This window comes from Odontomachus brunneus, unplaced genomic scaffold (genome assembly GCF_010583005.1).
Source record: "Odontomachus brunneus isolate Ranch 3 - 2012 unplaced genomic scaffold, Obru_v1 Obru_scaffold_019, whole genome shotgun sequence".
NCBI lineage: Eukaryota > Metazoa > Arthropoda > Insecta > Hymenoptera > Formicidae > Odontomachus > Odontomachus brunneus.
In genome coordinates this window covers 604,807-626,087 of record NW_022639469.1, presented here as the reverse complement: position 1 = coordinate 626,087, position 21,281 = coordinate 604,807, and the positions used below count along the sequence as shown (strand labels likewise).

Below are 21,281 nucleotides of genomic sequence, written 5' to 3'. Positions count from 1 at the left end.
CGGAAGGAGTCCTTCCTCGTCCTTGCCCTTTTGCGTCGCTCTGGACCCGGTAACGATAACGGTGTAAATCCTGTTTGCGAGTGCCGCACCACCGATTTCCCTCGGAAGGAGTTTCCGCATTCGAGGAGTTCTGCGGGTGCCTCGCGCGAAGAGAACACTCTAAGGATCCAGCCGCTGGAAATGCTCCTGCGGCGACACTGGCCTCATTTCCTGGGTAAAGACGCTCATAGTTTCACAAGTAGTTTGTCCCTGCTCCCGGGTGGACCGCTTCCTTCCGGAACATCGGGCGATTGCGAGGGCTTTTCGAGATTCGATGACTAGATAGACAAGTTTCAACCGCGTCTTAAGTAGCTCGACCTGGCCGTTGAAGCACTCTCAATTGCTATAACGAACGAACATCCTTTGACGATGTGCAACTTCGCGAAGAATAAGATGCTCCAGATAGAAACGTAATATTTCTATGAGAGAGAAAAGTAAAATTGAAGATGAAGATTCTTCTCAAATTCGTAGAGTGAGTTTTTCGTGGCAAAATCGGCGGAGCGAATGTCCGTGAGTAGCAGTTTTGTCAAGTCTAGAGTTAACTTCAGGTTACGTTTGCCAGTCACTCGTGACTTCGTCGACCTCGTCGACATCCTCTCATCTCTACTTCTCTCGTCTTCAACGTCGCGATCCCGTTTCCGCCCGAGCGGAAATGCACGTATCTCCGCGAGATTTATCCGCGGCCCTAGTCTCTTCCCTTGCGACCGCGCACGAGTACGAAACAGAAGAAGAAGAGAAGGAGGCAGAGAAGCGACGAGCGAGACGGCGAAGGTATAAAGCTATTCTTAAAATAGGGCTCGAGTGAGCGGCCGCACGAAAGAGAGCGACGAGGAGCAGTTGATCCCGTAGCTCCACGAGGCGAGCAGAAGGGAGCAAGCCGAGGAAAGAGAAGAAGGAAGAAGAGGAGGCAGCGAGACCGCGAGTGAGAAGAGAAAGAGTAACAGGGCGAAGGAGAGAAAGAGAGAAAGAGAACGAGCGAGGGTCCCGCGGCGTGCCTCGCGGGTCGCCGGTTCTTCAGGGTCCGAGCTTCGTCCGAAACGAAGCGCCTTCACAGCGCTCGCCACCTTCCTCTCGCGGAGAAGGCCGCACAAGGAAGTCTCCCTCGATACGATCGATCGGCTCTCCGCACGCGACCTTGATACCGCGACCTGCCCTCTCCTTTTCAACGTCCCGTTGCGATACGCGCCGGTGAATCGTGTGACGGTGGTGTGAGTGCTCGTGTGCTCGGTGGTGCTTGGTGAACCTGACTGCAGGAAGCAACTCGGAGGACTCGTCCCCTCCTATCACGGTCTCCTCGCTGTCTCCAAGTGGACCACGGGATCATGGCATCGTACAGGAGCTATGTAAGTTCGCGAGCACTCGTTCTTCGTTGTCTTTGTCGCGGAACCGGGTCGATTTAATGTCCTGAAGATGTTCGGTCCGTCGGAAAAGAAAAGGCGCGAGAATTGAAATTTTGTTACGTTCTTACAAAGATTCAAACGCACATTGAATACCTGATCACTCAATAATTCGCAACGTAACAATCTTAAATATAATATAAATTTGCCATAGTTGGAATAATTTTGCTGAAAAAAATCAAGGAAGGAAGAGGAATAAAATGACGGCGACGAATAAACAACCGGAGACCAGATAACGCGATTTCTCTCGCGGTATTTCGTTCTCGTGCGAAACTCGCCGTTTTTGCATTTCGCACGCTGGCTTCGTTTGCTTTTCCGAGCTGGTCGACCGGCGGTGTTCTCCGCGGACACCCTGAGAGTTTCCGCCATCACGGATATCCCGTTGGGCTCGCGAAAAAAATGTACCGGCGAGCTCCACGACATTTGCAGGGCGCGATGACGCACCCGTGTCGAGATAAACGTAATTTCCGTTTGATCGATGAGATCGGCGATCGCGGTCTCCCGCGCACGCGGCGCATATCGGCTCGCGCCGATACTCGGCCACGTGCCTGGAGCTCCGACCTGGTGTGCGGGGTTATCGGCTGAAATGGATAGCCGCGATTTGCATTCGCATTCGCGAGGCTCCGTGAGCGGAACGCGACACACTCGCTCGCGCTATCGCCTAGGATCTAGGATACGGCGCGAGCCGTCACCATCATTCATTCGCGGAAAGTGTCCGGCCGATCATCGTTTTTCCCTTCATTTCCGCTCGGACTCGTGGCGCCGGTCCAACGTAATCCGCAGTCACATTAAGCCCACGCTTCCGTATGCGTGTGTGCAAGTAAAATCGAGGAACCCGAACGTTACGCCGAGTCTCGATATCTTTATCTCCGTCGCTTGGCGCCGGTTTAAGGTAATATGTCATGAGATTACGGACAATATGGATAAACGGATTCGACGGCGGCTCCAGGTGAAATTAAATTTCTCGCGTGTCCTACGACGAGATTTTTCATTTCTTCAGTGATAAATCATTAAACTGGCTGAAAGGGGAGACTCGAGAGAGTACATACAGCCGTGTCTCTCGATGGGTGACAATTGAATTAACCCTTAAACAACAAGGCGGGGTCAGCGAAGACCCAATTCGGTGTATTTCCAACTCGATCCATTGAAACTTTGTAATATGTTTGCTATCCAGAGTCCAGATACGGAAAAATATTGTTATACAGTAAAAAGATTCTCGTTAAGTCGTTGTTTATTTATCCCGATGCAGACTTTAATATGAGTGAGAAGGAAAAGTAAATTCGGGAAACGTCGGGGTCATACATGTCGCCACCTTGTTGTTCGCGTCTCATAATTTCACCTAATCGTCGAAGGGTTAATTCGATGATAACTTCGCGAGTGCATTATCGTCATGCACTTTCTGCGCTTCGCGTTTATGTATGTCTCTTGCACATTTACGCCGTCCAGCAAGCCGATTAATTCGCAGTCTCTCGCGGAGCCGCGCGACGTACTTAACGGACGTGTGCAGTGTAAATGAGTGTTTTAAGCATACCGAATATTCAAAGGGCACCTTTGCTCTCGGTTCTGGTCGTTGGTCCTCGCGTATAATTTGAGTGCCGGCACCGCTTTCGTCGCAATTATGCCATGTAAATGAAGTCCATTAACTTTATCGTCCGAAGGTCCAGGTCGCGGCGGCCGCCGCTTATGCCTTCCGCGAGTCAGACCGGGTGTTTGCAAAGTACCGCTAACTCGAAAAGCGTCTCCCGATAGCGTCTCCGTCACCGTCGTCCTCATCCTTGTCGCTGTTGTTGTCTCATCATTGTCGCAGCCGGTGACGACAGTCGCGCATTGGCGACGCATAATTTTCCGCGCCGTGTACCTTCGCACGTGTTTCGCGTGCTCATGCTTGACGGTTTATCATCAGGCTTTCTGCGTGGGATATCCTTTTATTCGCGCCGGCCTCGTGCCTCTTGCACCGCGGCGGCTTACACCTCCGTGCCTTGAGTTTTTCACTTTTAGTTCAGAACTGCGGCAACGCGGAGCAACTACCGGAGCGATGCCGCCGTAATGTTTCCACGCGAGCATTGTAGATCTCGCGAGCTCGTAATTAAATTCGCCCCTTTATCACGAATGTTTCGTTAGAACAGCGCTCGGCATGACTCCGCGGCAGTCGACGGAGAATTCAGCGCGCAGGAAATGAAATTCTGCAAAACAGCGGTCACATTTAGAAATACAGTAATGCCGGGGAGTTTGCGGGTGTATTTAATTATTTCGGTCCGGTTATACGGAGTTTGTGCGCGAAACATGGTTTCTTCAAAAACTCGCCTAATCAAATATCGCGCGCAAATAGAAGCGTCTGGCGCGTCCTGCCGCATAATTAGTTTAATGCAACTAATAATGCGCCAACTAATTATATTTTTAATACACAAGATAATTCCAGGAGTTCAACTGAACTACACTGCTCTTCTCCGAATGAAACTAGAAGGAATAAAAGCTTTACAGGAGAGCAAGATGAGTGCACGTACGTTCTAATAAAACGCCACTCACGATGATGTTATTCTCTTCGGAACAATGCACCTGCACGAATCACCATTGGAAATGTAATTAAAATTCATTCGGTCAAACGAGCTACAGATATTAGGAGAGTAAATGTGTTTTCCTATCGTAATAGTAGGACGCATCACAACTCGAGAGGAAATCTCATGCTTTCAAGTAAAAGTACCGGGAAATGTAGCTAATCCTGTTGAAACATTCTCACTGTTTTGCCCTTTAAATACGAATATTTAAACTTTTGACACATAAAAAATACATCAAATATACACACATACTATATTCTTCATAATATTACTATTTAAAGATCAAAATAAATGTTCAGAATTCAAGTACGTATCTGAAAAATGTAGTTTTACCTTAGATACGTATCCTGCTCGCGGAAGATCGAGCACGATTGGCCGGGAAATCGCATGGCCGCTCGCTAATCATTTATCGGAGATTCGGTCGATTAAACGACGAGTGACTTTTAAGTGCGAATTCCGGTCGCGCGAAGACCCAGAAACATTTGTTCGCACCGGGTCGCCGGCGCGAGTCGTCCCGGTGCGACGCGGCGCGCGGCTAGCAAAATTAGCTGGGTCTTTCCCAGACGACGTCTGCCCGCGCCCTCGTCGCGTGTATATTCGTGCGTAAAAGCTTTCTTCTGCCTCGAATGTATACACACACGCGAGGCCGACATTGCGATCAGCGTCGAAGGCAACGCGCTCTACCGGGTGTCGAATTTCAAAATGCCTCGAACCGAGAACACGAGTTTTCCTTCTCGTGTAAGGAAGGCACGGGGCGCCCCTTCGGGCGATTCGCGTCGTAGCCGGGATACCTCGAGCGTAGACGAAGCTCTCTCGAAAGCTCCCGAGAGACAAGAGCTTCCGGCGTCTCCGCCGTGAGGTTTGCCGTCGTCTACCAATAAGGATCTTTGTACCTGGATGCAGGAGCATACCCTGAGGCCGAACGGCCTCGTTGTCTACCTCTCCCGAGTTCTTTCAGGTGACTGGAGCGAAGAAGCGTGGCGCCAAGAGTACGTCGATGTATCACGCGAGACGGATGCGTCGTCACGTGATATTTGTCGCAGACAATTTCCGTCTCTCGCGGACTCGAATTACCACCCGACGAATTCGCATTCGCGTCTCTCGTTTCGCGAAGTGACGTTGCTCGACTTCGATGCGCGACTTCGCGTGAGCAAGAGGCGTTATCGTGATCCGGCGCTTTATATCGCCGGCGATTTATATTAAACGACTATTAAATGCGGCGCGAACGGCGCAAAGATTCCTGCCAAAGAGACCGTCGGCGTACAATGTGACTCGTTAATAATTTCCCCGTCAAACACGCGACGCGCTTTCAGAGATTAGAACGATGTGTCGGGTTGTGCTCGAAAGTAAGCGCGAAGATGCAGGGCGGCGGAAGCCGTAGTGAACGGAGAAAGGGATTTAACGGCTTCTTTTGAATATTTCAGAGGGAGCAATCGTGGGCTGCAAACGATGGCGCAAATGCTTTTAATCGAGCGTACCTCGTTCCTCTTTCTTTTATATCCGTCCGATGCTCTCTTCCTCTTCTTTTTGCATCGCAATAGAGCCCGATATTTATTGCTACGCAACTGTAAGTCCCTCGAAAAAAAAGAGAGACTCGGGCTTTCGCTACGCGCCGGATTTAGCTTTCATTGCACGATGCTGTGTTGAGAGACTTTCGAGCGTGTTGTAAGCTAGCGTAATGGAATATTAAAAGCTTGCTTCCTCGAGCTTTTTGTGCGTATATAATTATAAATACTAATATATCTGAGAATATTCCAACACTGGCTCACACGGCTGCTCTTTGAGGCGCAAATTATTTGATGTAATTATGTAAATAATTATATACAATAATTTTTCATGGGAATTTTATATGATATTTTTATACAATCATTTGTATTATGTAATTATATAAACTATTATATATAATCGTGTGTATGTAGTTGTTTCATTTATTATTTTGTATCAACTATCTTTGTGCCACGCGAGAAACATATTTACATGTCGCAAGAAAAGATATTTGTTTGCGTTCTGAATTATATAAATCCGAGACGTCGGTAATTTATAATCACGAATAATTTGTAAAACAGTCTCGGATGGCGATAATTTTAGTGGCGAGGATAAATACTGTCTGCAGACAGTTTGTTGTATACGTGTGTCAAACTATCGACTCACACGATACTGGAGTAACAGTAGCGGGAGCTCTCGAAATAACTCGTAGCCGTGACTTCGTCCTCCAGTTTGAAAACAAATTGGAAAAAGTTCGGAGCGCGGAATCAATAAACGGACACATCTCCGTTGCCCTACTTGACAAGAGAAAATACAAATGCGAAGACGCTTGTATATGACAGTTTTTGCACATGGCTTCTTGCATGTCATTGATAGAACTCGGTGCAAAAATGAATATGCATGCGGGTGCTGCGAAGTGAGGGAACACGAATGGCTATAAGCCGGCGCTATATTTAAACGCAGTCGTAGACACACAGCTTCGCTCTCGTTTTTGTCCTCCTTTCTTCTCTCTTCTCTCTCTCTCTCTCTCTCTTCCTCTCTCTCTCTTTCTCTCTTTCTCTTTACTATCTTTTTTCTTTTCCTTTTCTTCTTTTTACAACAGCGACGACGGAACTAGATGGACTTCGGCTTCTGAGTTTCCAAGAGAGTGCGGAACTGTCGCACGTTGCGCGCGTTGTGGAAGAGACAGGCGTGTTACGAGAGAAACTGCTTGAAGTATGCCATTGAATTAATCATAAGCTCCGGCGAACGTCGGTGCCAAAACTACCACGTGTTTACTCCGTTACCGGCTACGCCCGATACACTCGGATGCGGCAAGAAAACTGACGATTTTCCGTGTTGTATTCATATGCGTTCCCGCATAAATAAATGCGCCGATTCACACGCGCGCCACACGATTACGCCGTTAAAGTGGAAGAAGAAGCCGCTCGAAGCCGTTCGTCAGTGTACTCGTGTTATCTAACGTCTATTTTCGTGATGGCTCTAAAAGTGACATTTAAGCAGCGCGAACGAAATTTCTCGTTCGCGCCGTGAATGAAATCGAATCGACGCGGTTAAAAAATTCGCCGCCACCGGCTTCGTGCGCCGAACTGCGCGTCATGAATTACTTCCAGCGAGGGAAAGCTATTAATAAGCTATGAGCTTTCAAGCTGAAACTACGAGCGAACTCATAATCGCCGGTGTTACTTTCTTTTTTCTCCCCCGCCATGAGCGTGCCTTAAATTATGGCGGAAGTTTGCTATTCCACTAAGACGACCTAGACCGCATCTCGCGGAAAATTATGATTCCCGACGCTTAAATAAGAATACGCGCGTAGAACCAGTTAATTCCGCTCGCTCTTAATTAAAAAAAAAAAAAGGAGAAGAAAAGAAGCAGGGGGCGAGAGAGAAATTTAAAAGTGACGTTTAAAAATTTGAGGTACGAACTTTCGAACGTGCGCGTAAAAAGTTACGAAACGACGATTACATATGATTCTCGGCGATCCGCGTGGTACATTATTCAATTTGCGCGTGTTGCAAGCGTCGCAGCCGTTTTATCAAACAGCCGGACAGCAAGCCGAATCGAAGTTGCCAGGCACCGAAATATTTGTCCGCGTCATCGAACTCACCCCCGCAAAAATGGGCATTTCGGAATCGCGCCAGGAGCTAGCGTAGATGCACCGTCGTTTTGACGTCGTCGGCTTGTTAACGACGCGCCGAGCAACAAGGTTGTTGGCAAACACAGCTGATCTCGCGGATCAATTGCCGGAATTGAACTCAATTTCGCCCCGCGCAGGTTGACCCGCTGGTGTCGGCGGGCCGAATCGATATAGGCGCGCGTCTGCAATATCCGGTAGCCCGAGAAATCATTGCGCCCGAAATAAAACCCGCTATTTTTTTCGATAATGCAACGCCCCTGGCGATGAACGCGCGCGTCATCATTTTCTAATTAATAATCCAGTTGTATGAGATAGTTCACGAAAACTTAGCCGATAAATCTTCTTTTTTTATCGATTTAAAAAATCCTAGACTGTGTTTATCATTTAGCTCTGAAAGATTTCAAAGATAATAATAACGAATAGCTAGAATAAAAATTTAACGGTAACCAGAAATTACGGCAGAAAAAAGAATAAAACTACAACGCTAACGAATAAAAAACCATATATTTATACAAAATAGTCTAATAAGACTTGGCTGATAAATTTTTTTCTATCAATTTGAAGAATCTCAGCACAAATTGTGTTTGGATCTAAAAGATTTAAAAGATATGATATACAGCTGGAATAAAAATCTTTTTAACTCGTAAATGCTGCGAAAAAAACAACCCTTCTTTGTCGCGACGGTAAGATATCGTTTTGCGGGATGAAGATTCGCGTCATAGCTACGTGTTGCTGTAGGTCGGCGGGAGGGACATAAAGAATTATGCGTTTCACGCATGTAGAAATGATACGTTCGCTTGATGGAACAGGTTAGCTCGTCGTACGCGATACCGGCAGAATTTACGTTGCATTCGTCGACGTTAGATTCAATTTGCCGAGAGACATCACTGAAATTGCAACGCGACTCCACTTCCGCGTGTGATAGTAAATTGCAATCATTTGCCATGTTTCAGGTTGCGTCGTCTAACCGATCTTATCGCGCAGCTACCGTTTTCGCTGTGAATTCTCGCGTGGGCAAATTGACAACGCCGTTTTTCAGGAATAATATCACTCATGCGATGTTAATGCTACTGTTCTCTTATCTCTCTCTTTTAAGCAATCTCTCTCTCTCTCTTTTCCCTCAGATAACTCTCAGATACGTGTTATAAATGTAGCAATATTTATTTTTACGGCCATGTTCATTTGGTTATTCGTAGTTATTTGGGTATGACTTCAAGTTATTATTCTTTCTGATGCACCATTGATATGTTTATGTAAATTCTGCCAATTACTCAATTTTCTTTTTTTTATTGTTTTCTTTCATACTTATTCTCTATAATGTCTTTTGCGCTTGAGAGGACTACGTTCCAGCGCACAATAAATGAAACTTTATCTGTCTTCCTCTCTTCCGTCAGCGTCGTTATCAACTACTGAATTTAACGCTAAACAAAGTCGGACTGCATCTAGTGTATCGCGAACGATCAATATTTTACAATAATCAACGAGATCATCAATAGAGAGATATTTCAATTTACATTCGAAGGGAGAAGTGTCCCGATTGTTATCGATTGCGTATCATTCCGTATCATAACGCGTTATTGCTTCCTAGAAACCACAGGCGAACGTGGGGCGAGCGACGTTAAAACGCGAGAGAAACGATCGATACTCGGTAGCATCGACGACGCGCGGTCCGACAACAACGACGATGTAATGATGAACGATTTATCGGTTCGTAACGCTATTGAGAAGTTTACCGTCTTTGAAACCGGACCGTCGGGCTTCAGCCGCAACTTCCGGCAGCTTATACGGCGCCAGAAGTTTTCCAATTACACGGCGAGGCCGTCGCAGTTTTCCCCGACAGGGCTCCCTCACCCTGACATTCTCCAATCTGTACTCCGCCCGCGAGGGAATCTTTCTCCCCCGGCTCTTTTTCTAAGCGTCTCCAGCGCGCGCGTGTGCGCGAGTTTGAGTGTCACCCGGATATTCTCCCCGTGTAAGTAACCCGTCGCGAAACCAGATCTCCGCCGGAGATTTCCGAGCGAAGATATTTATCGAATCTTAAAGTCGTCTTTGACATAACACGCATCCGATTTTTATATCTCGCTGAGATAGTTCAGTTTGCTCATTTGCCACGAACCTCATTCCGTTGCTAGCACACGTTGCTCCCCTGCCTGTGAAACGGATGACGGGTATTTATCCACTTGCGTCACGGTCAATGTCGCGTGCATAATGCGACGCGTGAATAATTTTAATACGCGTCGTAGACGCGTACTGTTAGTCCACGTTATTGCATTTTGCGCGGGCCGCGCGCGATTAATGCCAAACTAATGTCGAGCGAAGGTGCTCGCTCGAAAGAAAAAAACATTTCCTTCTCATCAGCCCCACGCAGAACTTATTTCTAAAATGTCGTTTCTAAATGCGTCACGTGTCCGCACGTGTGGCGGAGCTCCCCGAGATCGTTTCCTCGATTCACAGCGCGACGTGCCAAAAATCCTGGCGCGTGTCCAATGTACGAATCGTAAAATAACAGACCATCGTCGTGGATGGCAACCTAATTTGCTTTCTCGCGCGATAACTAATGAAAACTACGCGCATCTCTACGGTGAAATCGCCTATATCAGAGAATGTAGCGTTTTGAACAGCTTAATGTGCAAAAATATGCTCTGACGTGGATAGAGAGAATAATTTATCGCTGGTGCACTTTTTGAACATTATTGTCACATTTTGGTAAATTTTTCCGCAGAGATGCAAGTTCAGTTTAACGTTTGAAAAAATTGCCTTCGTGACTTCGCCACGCGAGAGATCGTTCCACTCGAATAGTTCCCCGAAGCGTTTGGTGGTCCGAAAGGATCAATGACGCTTCGACTATTTAAGAGCACAATTAAGCAACATTTTCGTTCTATCGAGCTCGTGACAGCTGGTCGTGCGTCATAAATTATAATAATGCACCGAGTCGCCGGAGGTTAAATCAGGCTGACACTCTTCAATTATCCGGCCTCCCCTCGAGCTAGTATCACGATGCATCGGTCGCCCACATCCTCATCAGTGTCATCGAGAATGTACCGCATCATCGCGAATAAAACGTTTAGTCTCTCGTGTGCTTGAATACTTCTTTCAAAGTAGTAAAGTGAAGCACTTGAAGCAATGACGTGCCACAATTCACGAGAAGAAAAAAGAAAAAGGGGAAAAGAGAAAGAGAGAGAAAGAAAGAGACAACGAGAAAGAAGGAGCTTGTGTGATATTTATAACTTATATTCGCAACTTACGCGCAGTCTCGCACTAAGATCGATAAATCGCTGTTTATTTCATTTCGACATTGCGTAAATTGCCTCGAATTCGCGAAACGAGGGAATAATAGCGCGGCGATTTCGCGACTCTTCGAAAACACTGTCGGGAGAGAGTCCTCTCGCGACAATCGAAGATGTATATAGTATAACAGCGCGTTCGTAGGGATAACATTTAACGATCAATATTCGCGCATACGGACAAAATAAATGCAAATATCAACGCGTCGTGACGTCGTCCTCGTATATCTCGCGTAACACGCAATAGCGCGTACACGCGTATATGCGATGTCATGATATCGCATCAGGCTGGCCTCTCGTGCTCTCACACATTCACTCGGCATCCACGCGACACATAAACTCGGAAATTTCCGTGCCGAATGTACAGGCGGATATCTCTCCCGTCGACGACGTGCGTATGTACATCTGTGCAATAGTCGAACGCGTAGATTTTGTTACGGCTTTTCATCGCGCGAACGTTGCGCAAGTGTCTCCCGTGTAACGCATTAATGCCGTCTTCGCGCGTGCGTTTTATGTCTCTTAACTAAAATTCGTCCGTAAAAATTAAATCTTCGGAGATGCGCAGCGAGCATCCCAAGCACGCTGTATTTTCCCATATTTCCGCTGTTTTTATGCGACGCAGCTATGCCAAAACGAGGAAATTTCCAAGTGTATGTTTAACTCTAGAAAATCCTAAACGTGGATAAAATTTACTCAGACCAATTTTCCAAGCGTTACCGTTCTTAAAAACATGTGTTTTGCTCTTTTATCATAACTCTTTTTAACTTCATTGAATCGCAAAAATGTTCATAGACTTATTTTCCTCGATCTTTTTTACATCGATTAAAAAGAAAAATATTGAATTTTGATTATTTGCACTCAACGGAAGTTGAGTGCAAATAAAAATGCGCTAAATAAAATTGACCCATATGTTTAGGATTAATTAGATTAAATAGGCGCGTTAAGGCGCACGAGATGACAAATATTACGTGTGAGATAGTGCGATAATGAGAGCACTGGTATCTCTCGCAAAAATGGGCGAAAATGAGTCGCGACAGCGGATAGAAACAACTGCGCATGATGCTGCAGGATTCGCATCTAGCGCAATGATCATTCACCAAATTAATTTTTACGCATTGTTCTTCATCGGGCGCATCGCACTGCAATGGTTACCTTTCAAAAGCAACATAGAAATCAATGCGAGTTAGCATAAAAAGATAAGAGACCACCGGAGATAGAAAGCCGAGCGCGCGCGCCGTTTGCAACATTTTCTCGCGACTGCTCTCGATCTCACATCGATAGAGATAAGAGGGAAAGTCTACGAACACGGAGGCGTTCCATTACCGCTCCGCGTGTATCTCGCAAAAAGCAGCAGAGTAAAAAAGGAAGCGATGGAAGCACGCGCGGCCGATTGCTTTCGCGGCGGAAACAGAGCGATTTATCTGGCAGCCGATGGCGGTTCCCGGACGGAGTGGCGGAAGCGGCGGGGGTGCCGTAAACAGCCATTTTTATGGGCGATAAAGCAATATCGGGAGATTCGCCCGATCGAGTCGCTTTCAATTTGGCGAGGCTGGCGCCACGACGAGATGTCACGGGGAAGAATCGGGCGGGCCGCGATTACAAGACCCGTCATTGTCGAAAGGGTACGCGTCAGCTGAAGGATTTTCGCCCCGAGAATCGCGTCACGAGAGATCGCCGATCGATACCATGCGCAGATCGATACGTGTGGCACGCGCGCCAGCAGAGAGGACCATTTGTATCAATTCCTACCTTCTGTTCCTCCCGCTTCCCTTTTGCCGCACGGAAAGATCGCCGGAGATTACGACGAGAGCCGCCGTTTCACCTCACCTGCGACCAATCGACCGATTTCTGCTGTCCCGAAAGAAGGAGGATGCGGGGAAATTAAGGAACCTCGAGAGATAAAATCGTGTCTGCCGGAAGCGCGGTGTTTTCCGGCATGCCGGATCGCACGTCGGCTCACGAAGGTTCTTCATTATTCCCCGGCGAGGGGAATGTTCTTGGCGAGCTTACTCGACGGACCGGCGGAAACGCAAAACACAGCTCCCCGGCGAGCTTGAAGCTCTTCATTAAGTATTTACGCGGAAGGACAAAGGGAAGAGTGACAAAAACCCGACCATACCAGTCCCTATTCGTCGACCTCTTTAATTAAGGAATAGCGTTGGCGACGAAAAATCCTAAGCTGCCTCCCTTCGGTCTCTTCCTCTCATCTTGATTTACATCTGCGAAAGACGCCGTCTGGACGATTTTTTTAAATTCTTAATCAAATGGAAAACTCCAAGTTTCGCTTGGCATCCACGCGACACAGACAGTTCGATCAGACTAAAGTAGAGGAGCGAGTCTCACCAGGCGATCGTTAATGGTTCGTTAAACTTCGTCTAATCTGGCCGCAATAAGACGGTTGCCTAATCAGAGCGCGACAAAACAAAGACCGCCAAATCACGAGAATAAATCACGAACAATGCGCGTCTTACGGCTAATTTCGCGTCATTTTCTCGGAGAATTAATTCTGCGAACGAAAGCACAACGGAGAATAACTGTGTGCGTGTCGTACTCGATGAATATACGCAGAATTTTTGTTCCTGCCATATCATGTAATTCATTTTATGTTTCACTATATATTACATTACATATTGCGTTAAACTATATCTAATGATTTCATGTGTTCCCCAAGAGAAACTTTTTACATACACCTGCTCATGTTTCCGCACAATAAAGGAAAATAGATAAAAGTTTCAAAAACAAAACAAAACACACACGTATACAAAACACAAAAAAGAAAGGACCCATCAGTTTTTATCTAAAATTATCAATTGATATCATTTAATCGCGGAATATTTGTCCGTTCAATACAATCAGCGCGATTAGACTCTGGCCTGAATAAGACGGAAAAGCGTGGTATTGGACGTTTCGTAATTTAAAACGGCACGGATATGATAATGGGGTTGGATATAACGCGAGAAAGGACTTATCGTTTCCGACGTCGCCCGCTGCTTCCGCCCGAAGGGATTGCTTCGGCGGCCCTAAGAAATGACTGTCGTAATTCCATTATCACACCGAATGCCATTAGCATAATAATGAATGACACTTTTTCAGAAGTCTCCGCACAGTAAACAAGGCGGAAGTTAGTCTGCGAGTACGTTTGCGCGCGTTGTTGTCATTTTCCGACGAATTGAAAGTGAAACCGAAACCATTAAAGTCTCTATACTTCGCGCCGCTTGTCATTGTTATGTATTTATCAGATAGAAAAAAAACTGCGAGGAAGACTCGCGGCCGAGATGTAAACGCGAGTGTTTGCTTGCGTCATCCGTTGCACGAAGAGAAATGCAAAGGTTATTACTCTCGCGTCCAGGTTGATCCGTCTATTTCAGAGCTCCGGGGCGGCTCGCCAAACTTATGTTAATTATACGAATTATCATTTTTTTCGCTTTTGTGCATCCACGGATGACGCGCATTAGCCCGATTTACGCTTCGCGGAAATATTCCCCGCTCCCCTTCGGCGCTTGTCCATCCGTTGTCCCTGTTATTCTTAGGCCTGCATTCAAACGATTAACAACGAGGAACTATTAGCGCATGTTAAAGGTGAAGTTGTAATCCAATCATTTCTGTAGTAATAAACGAGAACTGGCTTTGCATATCCTGTTATCTCTTTGAAATCGTGCATCCAATTTTCACAAGATGCGATCACGATTTTAATAATTACAGCAAACATTTTAATTAGTTATTTATTATTTTAAATTTCCTTTAAACGTGAAATTAGCGTCAAAATATCCGAAAAATCTATCATAATTTTACGTAAGCGATATTATCGCGAAAATTGAGAGCAATCATTTAAACGGATCTTACTAAGGAGAAAAGAATTTTACTCTTAATTTCAGGGCGCGTCGAATTGATATTTCCTTAATTTATATTTGTATTTATTCCATGTATTTTCGCGAACGATAATGAACTCCAATATATTTTTACTCATCGAGCAAACAAGTTTTAATGAAGACATTCATTAGACGTGCCTTCTCGCAGACTATGCATTATCCTCATTATCCTTATTATCGTTAATATCCTGGGACACCCACAGACTGATTTCTTGCGAGTGCCTGATTGGCTTAACGTCCAATCTTTTCGTTATTGCGGACGCAAGAAACGTCCGATAGATCTTGTCAGCATAACGCAAGACATCAATAATGCAGTGTAAGCAGCAAAAAACAAGTCTACCGGTGATTTATATATTTTTTGTTCCCTCGAGACAAATTCATCTGCATATTTATATTTGTAACTGTTCAAGATATGCAGGAAACAAATTCAATACATGTCTCCTGAGATCGCCTAGAGGCAGTAGTTGTATCGCGCGCGTCGATTGAGCAATTTTCTTTCGTTAATGCCTCGATGATTGCCGTACAAGGTGGAGTACAAAATGAGAGAGGATTTTTTTTTACTCTGTTTAACGAGTTCTACTTGACTCAAATATCTTAATTTAGACACTCTGTGTATTCGACTCGGTATATTCTCCTTAAGGAAGACTCTTTAACAAAAGAGCTGCAAAAGCGCGCTATCAAGCACCATCGATTCCGAAATCAAGCAACTTGTTATTATCGACACAACCCTTTCATTGTGATATTTTTAATGGCGATCAATGCAATTTACATTAAATACTGCATGCGCTACGTAATGTGAACATTTAATTGCACACTCACCAATTCGCATTGATATCCAACGATGTCTAGGCTCATCCAGATTTATCGTTGCATCTCGACCACGTCGCTCCGTATCCATTCAATCTCCTCAGCATCCAGCAGTCGTTCCACGTCGGTCGCACATCACTTGTTTTATTTCACTTCACTTTATTTTACTGCAGTGTCGCGACTGCGATCGTTTTGACGACGCTTGACAAAACATTAACGAAACATTTTAACACTTCGGCAATATGCTCGTGAAACGCGTAGAAAAATCGTGAGCCAAACATAACGGCGCTTCTGACAAGACTGAGAGAGAAAACAAAAATATTGCGGACGTCTATACCATGTCAAAATAAAAACAAGATCTTTATTTCGTCTTCATATATATAAGAAGACTTTTAACAATATAAATTTTAAATTTAGCAATGATTTTGCGAAAATATTATTAAAACTCGTTTTGTACGAAAAATATTAATTAGCGACCGCGACGATTGTAAAATTTACCGCTCGCAAAGTAAATAATCAATTCCGCATGTGGTGGCGCACATTTTGATGTGCACTTCTGATGCACAACTTTGTTGCACAACTTTAGTGCATCATGTATATATACTTGAATGGACGGCACTAACACATACATGCAAAACTCTATATTGAGAGAAAAGTATTTTCGGTACTTGTGACTGTAACTGCGAAGTAGAATAATTATAGTTAAAATAATCGTATAAACTACTATTTTTCTCTTAGAGTAACAAAACAAGTGAGTTTAACTATATCTTTCTCTCTGTACATGCAAAAAATCTACAAACTAAGCAAATCACATTGATCTCTAATGAATGCCAAACAAACCTACCACCTCGAATATTTATAAACATTTTTTTAGATTCACGGAAAACTCAGGATCGGCCACGTTCTGCTACGAATCTGAAACAAAAAAATAACATCGTCGGTTACATATCACAATTAATAGTTTAACGTGAAAAATACGCGTTGATATAAGAATGTAACTTTTTGCGCGCGATCGGTGAAACTCGACGATTTTTATTTCGACAGCTATATTCTAGTTTTTTATTGCAAAATTTAATATACTCAAGAATACGGCGGAACTCTGTATGCTTACCTTCGAGCTTATCCTGGTCGGCTCGATCCTCCCGAAATACAACATCTGTATCCACCGTGTAGTCATCATCTTCGTCAGATCTTCTGAAACAAAAAGCAGTTTTCCTGGTTTATATTGCGAGGACATTAACATATCAAAATTGCAGAGACTCGAGACACAGTTTATTGAAAATATTTTAAATAGATGAAAATAAAAGATGCTAGATTTGAGGATGAGAACTTGATGACTTGAAACTTTACATAAAAATTATTACTGCGACGTTTCTGTCGTCGCTTGAATTGAATGAAACTCGTTCGTAGTCAGCTGTCGTTTGTAAAGACTAAGATAATCGATAGTTGGAGCTTTATAATTTCTCCCTTTTGTGATTTACAGGGCGATACGGGAGCATATCGGAGTAGAGCTAGCATCGGAATAGGTAGCACATTCGGTAGGAATACTTCCGGCGGAAGCAGCCTGCCAAGCTGTAGAAGCAGCTATTCCGGAGTTGGATCGAGTTCCGCTCGAGCTGCCGCCAAGGAACGGGTGCTCGCAAGTTTCGGTGGCGCTTTTCTCAAGAAGAACAAGCTCGAGGAGAAACCTTCTTTTAAATATTCATGTGAGATATTTATCTATCCGAAACTTTCGCTGATAACATTTACATTATTTGTACGTTCGATCTGAAGATAAAACGGTAATTTAAATTCAATTTTTATGCCTGAATATTTATGTCCAATTTTTTCCTTCGTTTTGATTTTCGTATCATTCTTTTATATGTCGGCGCACAATGTTGGACACGACGCTACATTAGTCCTGACAGATGAACCGTTGCAGAATCATACACGTGTTATATTGTTCCCAGCGATGTGAATGCGAGCGCAACTATTCCTTGATTTGATCGTAGGTACCAAAGACACCGACAAGGGTCGATTGTACTCCGGAAGATCGTCTTCCGAGGAGACGAGGGTGAAGAGCCCGCTATCTGGCAGTAAGTCGTCCCTCTTTGAGAAGTACTCGTTCTCAGCTGGCAAAACATCGGAGAGGCCGTCTTCCGTGTTGGACAGATATAACCGGCCGGCTTCGCGGGAGAAGAGCAGAGAGCCCGAAGGAATATCGCGCTACGGGTCCAGCACATATCCTGGATCGAGTTTCGGTCGAAGTTATGGCAATGACGGTAGAATTGAGAAGAAGGACCATCCACCGTCGGTCTCCTACAGAGGATTACGTCCCAATTCCGGGAGAGCATCGCGCGAGCCGAGCCCGGAAGTAGCCGGTGGCGGAAAAACGAATTCCTTCAGAGTCTATTCGAGAGCGCCGTCTTATGGCCGCTCAGCCGCTTCGCCCAGTGAGTGCGATCGTTTTATTGTCCATCGTGAAAAAAAATATCTATTCTTCTTTTCCTCTTTTTACGTGTTTTTGTGATATTTTGAGAGACCTTGCGATAATTCTTTGCGGTAATTGTTTCCAATCACTTAAAGATGTGGACTTCATAGATAACGTTTCCCAGCTGAAATTCTCGGATCTGCTTCTATTAATCTAATCTCGCGTATAAGTTCTAACGGTACACTTAATGATGCCAGGTCTCGATCGAGTAACGAGCAGCACTCCTACTTGCGCAACTCACAATGCGCGTCTCCCGACACGTCGGATCTGGCGTGGATGAACAATTAATTTTAAAAGAGCTCCGCTTTTCAGGCACGTCCGAATCGAGCTCGGCCACAATCTCGACGAGATTTGGCTCGACAGCTGCTGGTTCGCGATTTCTCTCGTCGCGAAGCGGCAACGAACGAGTGCCCTCGGCCGTAAACTACTACGGAGCGGACAGATTTCGAGGCTCGAGCGGCAAGTCGGCTAATCCGAAAGACGAAGAGGAATACAGGCAGCTCGCTACCAAGCCCAACGAGGATGGTAGTCACGAGTCGCCGAAGGTAGCGAACAGAATGGAAGACGGCAAGAGCGACAATCGACTCGCCGACAATGAATTCTTGACACTGACGATCGTGACTCGAGGCACTTCGCCGACACCTCCGGCTTCTTCGTCTTACGTGAGGAACAGGCGGGCGGAAATCGGTATCGTTCATCAGAAGGAAGTGGCTCGACCCCGAGAACTGCCGGATACCCTCGACAAGGAGACACAGTGCGATCGAAGCGACGAGACGTCGAGGTTCTCGAGATTCAGTGGCAGCAACAGAGTATCCGGCGCGCCTTCTTGGTCGGCGTACCTGGACAAGTACTCGTCGTCGTCGGGCGCACCACCAGCTGGAGGTTCGTCTATGTACTCGTCCAGAGGGTTCAACAATACGAGCTCGTCAAGCGCTAGACTCAACAGCTTCGCATATAGAACAAACGAAGCCACGAGACACGAATTCGCTGCCAAGGAATCGTTGACCTCTACTCAAGAAACTCATAGTAATAGAAGCCAGAACGAGACAGTTCTCGGCGGAGCGAACCGGTCCGGTAACGAGAACTCATCAGTGTCCAATGAAGACACGAAGACGTGTGGTCAAGACACACGCGGTGCGAATAAAGAAACGAGTAAAAACAGAGTGCAGAGTAATGAGCAGTGCTGCTGTAACGCACGAAAAGCCGAGACTAGTAGGAGTCCCGGTATTTCCAGGACGTCCAGTCAGGATCTTGCGTTTCAACGCAGAGAGGATTCGACGGGGCAAGATTGCCGAGAGAGACACAGCGAAGATCGGAGTAAGGACAGGCAAAGTCCCGTATTGAAATGTGACGGGTGTAATAACCAAAGAAGAGCGTCCATTCCGCGATTCGGACGTAGTTCGCCCAAGAGCGAGGTGAAAATCCCCAAGTGTTCTTCAAAGCCTGACTTGACGAAGACCGAAGTGTGCGAGAGGAGAGAATCCAAACCTGACGTTAATTCCCGCTCTAGGATCGAGGAGTCTCGAATCGTGGAAGGACTCGACCAAAGTGAAGAAGTTATCTCTCAGAAGCACGACGTGTCGCAAAGAAAAGAGTCGAGGTACGTGAATTAGTTTTGTAATAAAGTAATTATTGTAACGAAGTAGATGAATGATGAGATAGTTCGATACACAAAAGAGGAATAGATATTTGTTTGATATCATTCGTAAGTTTGCGGAGAATCCAAAGCGAAGCGATCGCGACGCGAGCAGAGCACGCAGTTTCATTTTTAAATCGTGCGAAAAACTCTAGACTAATTTTAGACAGTTTGTAAGCGCGTAAATCTTTGGGATATTTATATATTGTCTTGCGTAATCGATTCTTTTTACTGGAAAGCGGCGCCGCGCAAAGTCGTCCGGCACCGACATCGCAGTCACGGGGCGCATCGACGAAGACGAACACACCGCGTCAAATGACGCGTACCGGCTCGTCAGACGGATCATCCTCTGCGAGTCTGCCAATTGGCAGATCGAAATCGTCGTCAGCCAGTTCGGTGGCGAATCAAGGTGTAAAAATAAAGGCGACGACGCCGCCATCGTCCTCCGGCAAGTCAACTGGCGGCACGGGCCCCTCGCCGTCAGTGAATCTACGGCAAGGCGGTTCGCCGGACGCTCGCGGCAAACCACCTGTGCCGAAGAATGATACTACGACCGCCGCCACGCCGAAGTGCATCGTGGCAGCGAAGTACGTGAACAAGGACTTCCGCAAGTCGACCTTGAACATGGAGAACGGCGACCCGTCGCGCTCTAAGTATACAAGAAGGAAGAAAGGCCAGAGGAACATCTCCGGAAGTTCGCAGGACTCCGAGACGACCTCGGAACATGTTGGCCGGGTCGCCTCTTCGGGCTCCTCGACCTCGATCAAGTCCGCTCGATCAAGATTGAGAGCTCCGTCGGGAGGATCGAAGCATGGGATGGCAGGAAGGTGTAGTGACTCGAACGCTTCAACGAGATGGGAGGATTCGAGAAGTGGGTCAAAGTCACCTTGCGGAACGACGAAGAGGCCGTCTGGAACGTCGAGTTCCAGCAGCAGCAGTCGGTCGACCTCCGCGAATTCCTCTAGCAGCGAGGACAACGACGAACGCGTGGACAGGCCGGGTTCGAGGCGGAGAAGAAGACGAGCATCGGAGTCGCCCATGCGCGAGACCAGAGGTAAGATCAGCGCGGGTTCGTCCAAGACGAGCGTGTTGGCGTCCTCGGCCGATGAAATACCTATGATGACGGAGAAACCACCCAGACCGCCTTCGAGTCCACGATCGAAGAGTGATCGTTCCGCAAAGACAGAAGAGGCCAAGTCTTTTCTGATGAGGGCGCTGGCGCCGGTGACGAATTTCTTTAAGAGCAAGAGCCAAGATTCCGGTGATACGAGCAAGTCGGGCGGGTGGGTCGATTCCAACGACGAGAATTACGAAGCCAGCAACAAGACAGGACAACCGCTGTCATCTTCGAGATCTATCAGTTTTTCGAAAGCTCCGAGTTTCACCAACTCTGACAAAAGTGACAGGATGAGAGAGAGAGGACACGCGAGGATTCAGCGCCAGTATTCCGGAGAGAGACCCTGGTGGTTAGACTCTAATTCCGACAACATCCCGTTGGGAATTGAAAGAACTAGTCCCTGGAACGATGACGCCAGTCAGGATACAACCATCAGTACAGTTTTGCCGGATGACGGTAAGTTGATTTTCGAATATCTTCGAAAC

General features: G+C 46.2%; 1 protein-coding gene across 3 annotated transcripts in view; it reads left to right on the top strand.

Moving 5' to 3' along the window:
• The first annotated feature begins 1,036 nt into the window (after positions 1-1,036).
• The window catches only part of LOC116841911 (dentin sialophosphoprotein-like), a 28,815-nt gene continuing 8,570 nt past the window's right edge, over positions 1,037-21,281 (top strand). For all 3 annotated transcript variants that reach the window (XM_032810394.1, XM_032810392.1, XM_032810391.1), the window contains exons 1-5: positions 1,037-1,382; positions 17,057-17,279; positions 17,565-18,005; positions 18,356-19,643; positions 19,919-21,252. In XM_032810394.1, the coding sequence (XP_032666285.1) occupies positions 1,362-1,382; positions 17,057-17,279; positions 17,565-18,005; positions 18,356-19,643; positions 19,919-21,252 (3,307 nt within the window). In that variant the 5' untranslated portion in view covers positions 1,037-1,361. The remainder of the gene's footprint in view (positions 1,383-17,056; positions 17,280-17,564; positions 18,006-18,355; positions 19,644-19,918; positions 21,253-21,281) is intronic.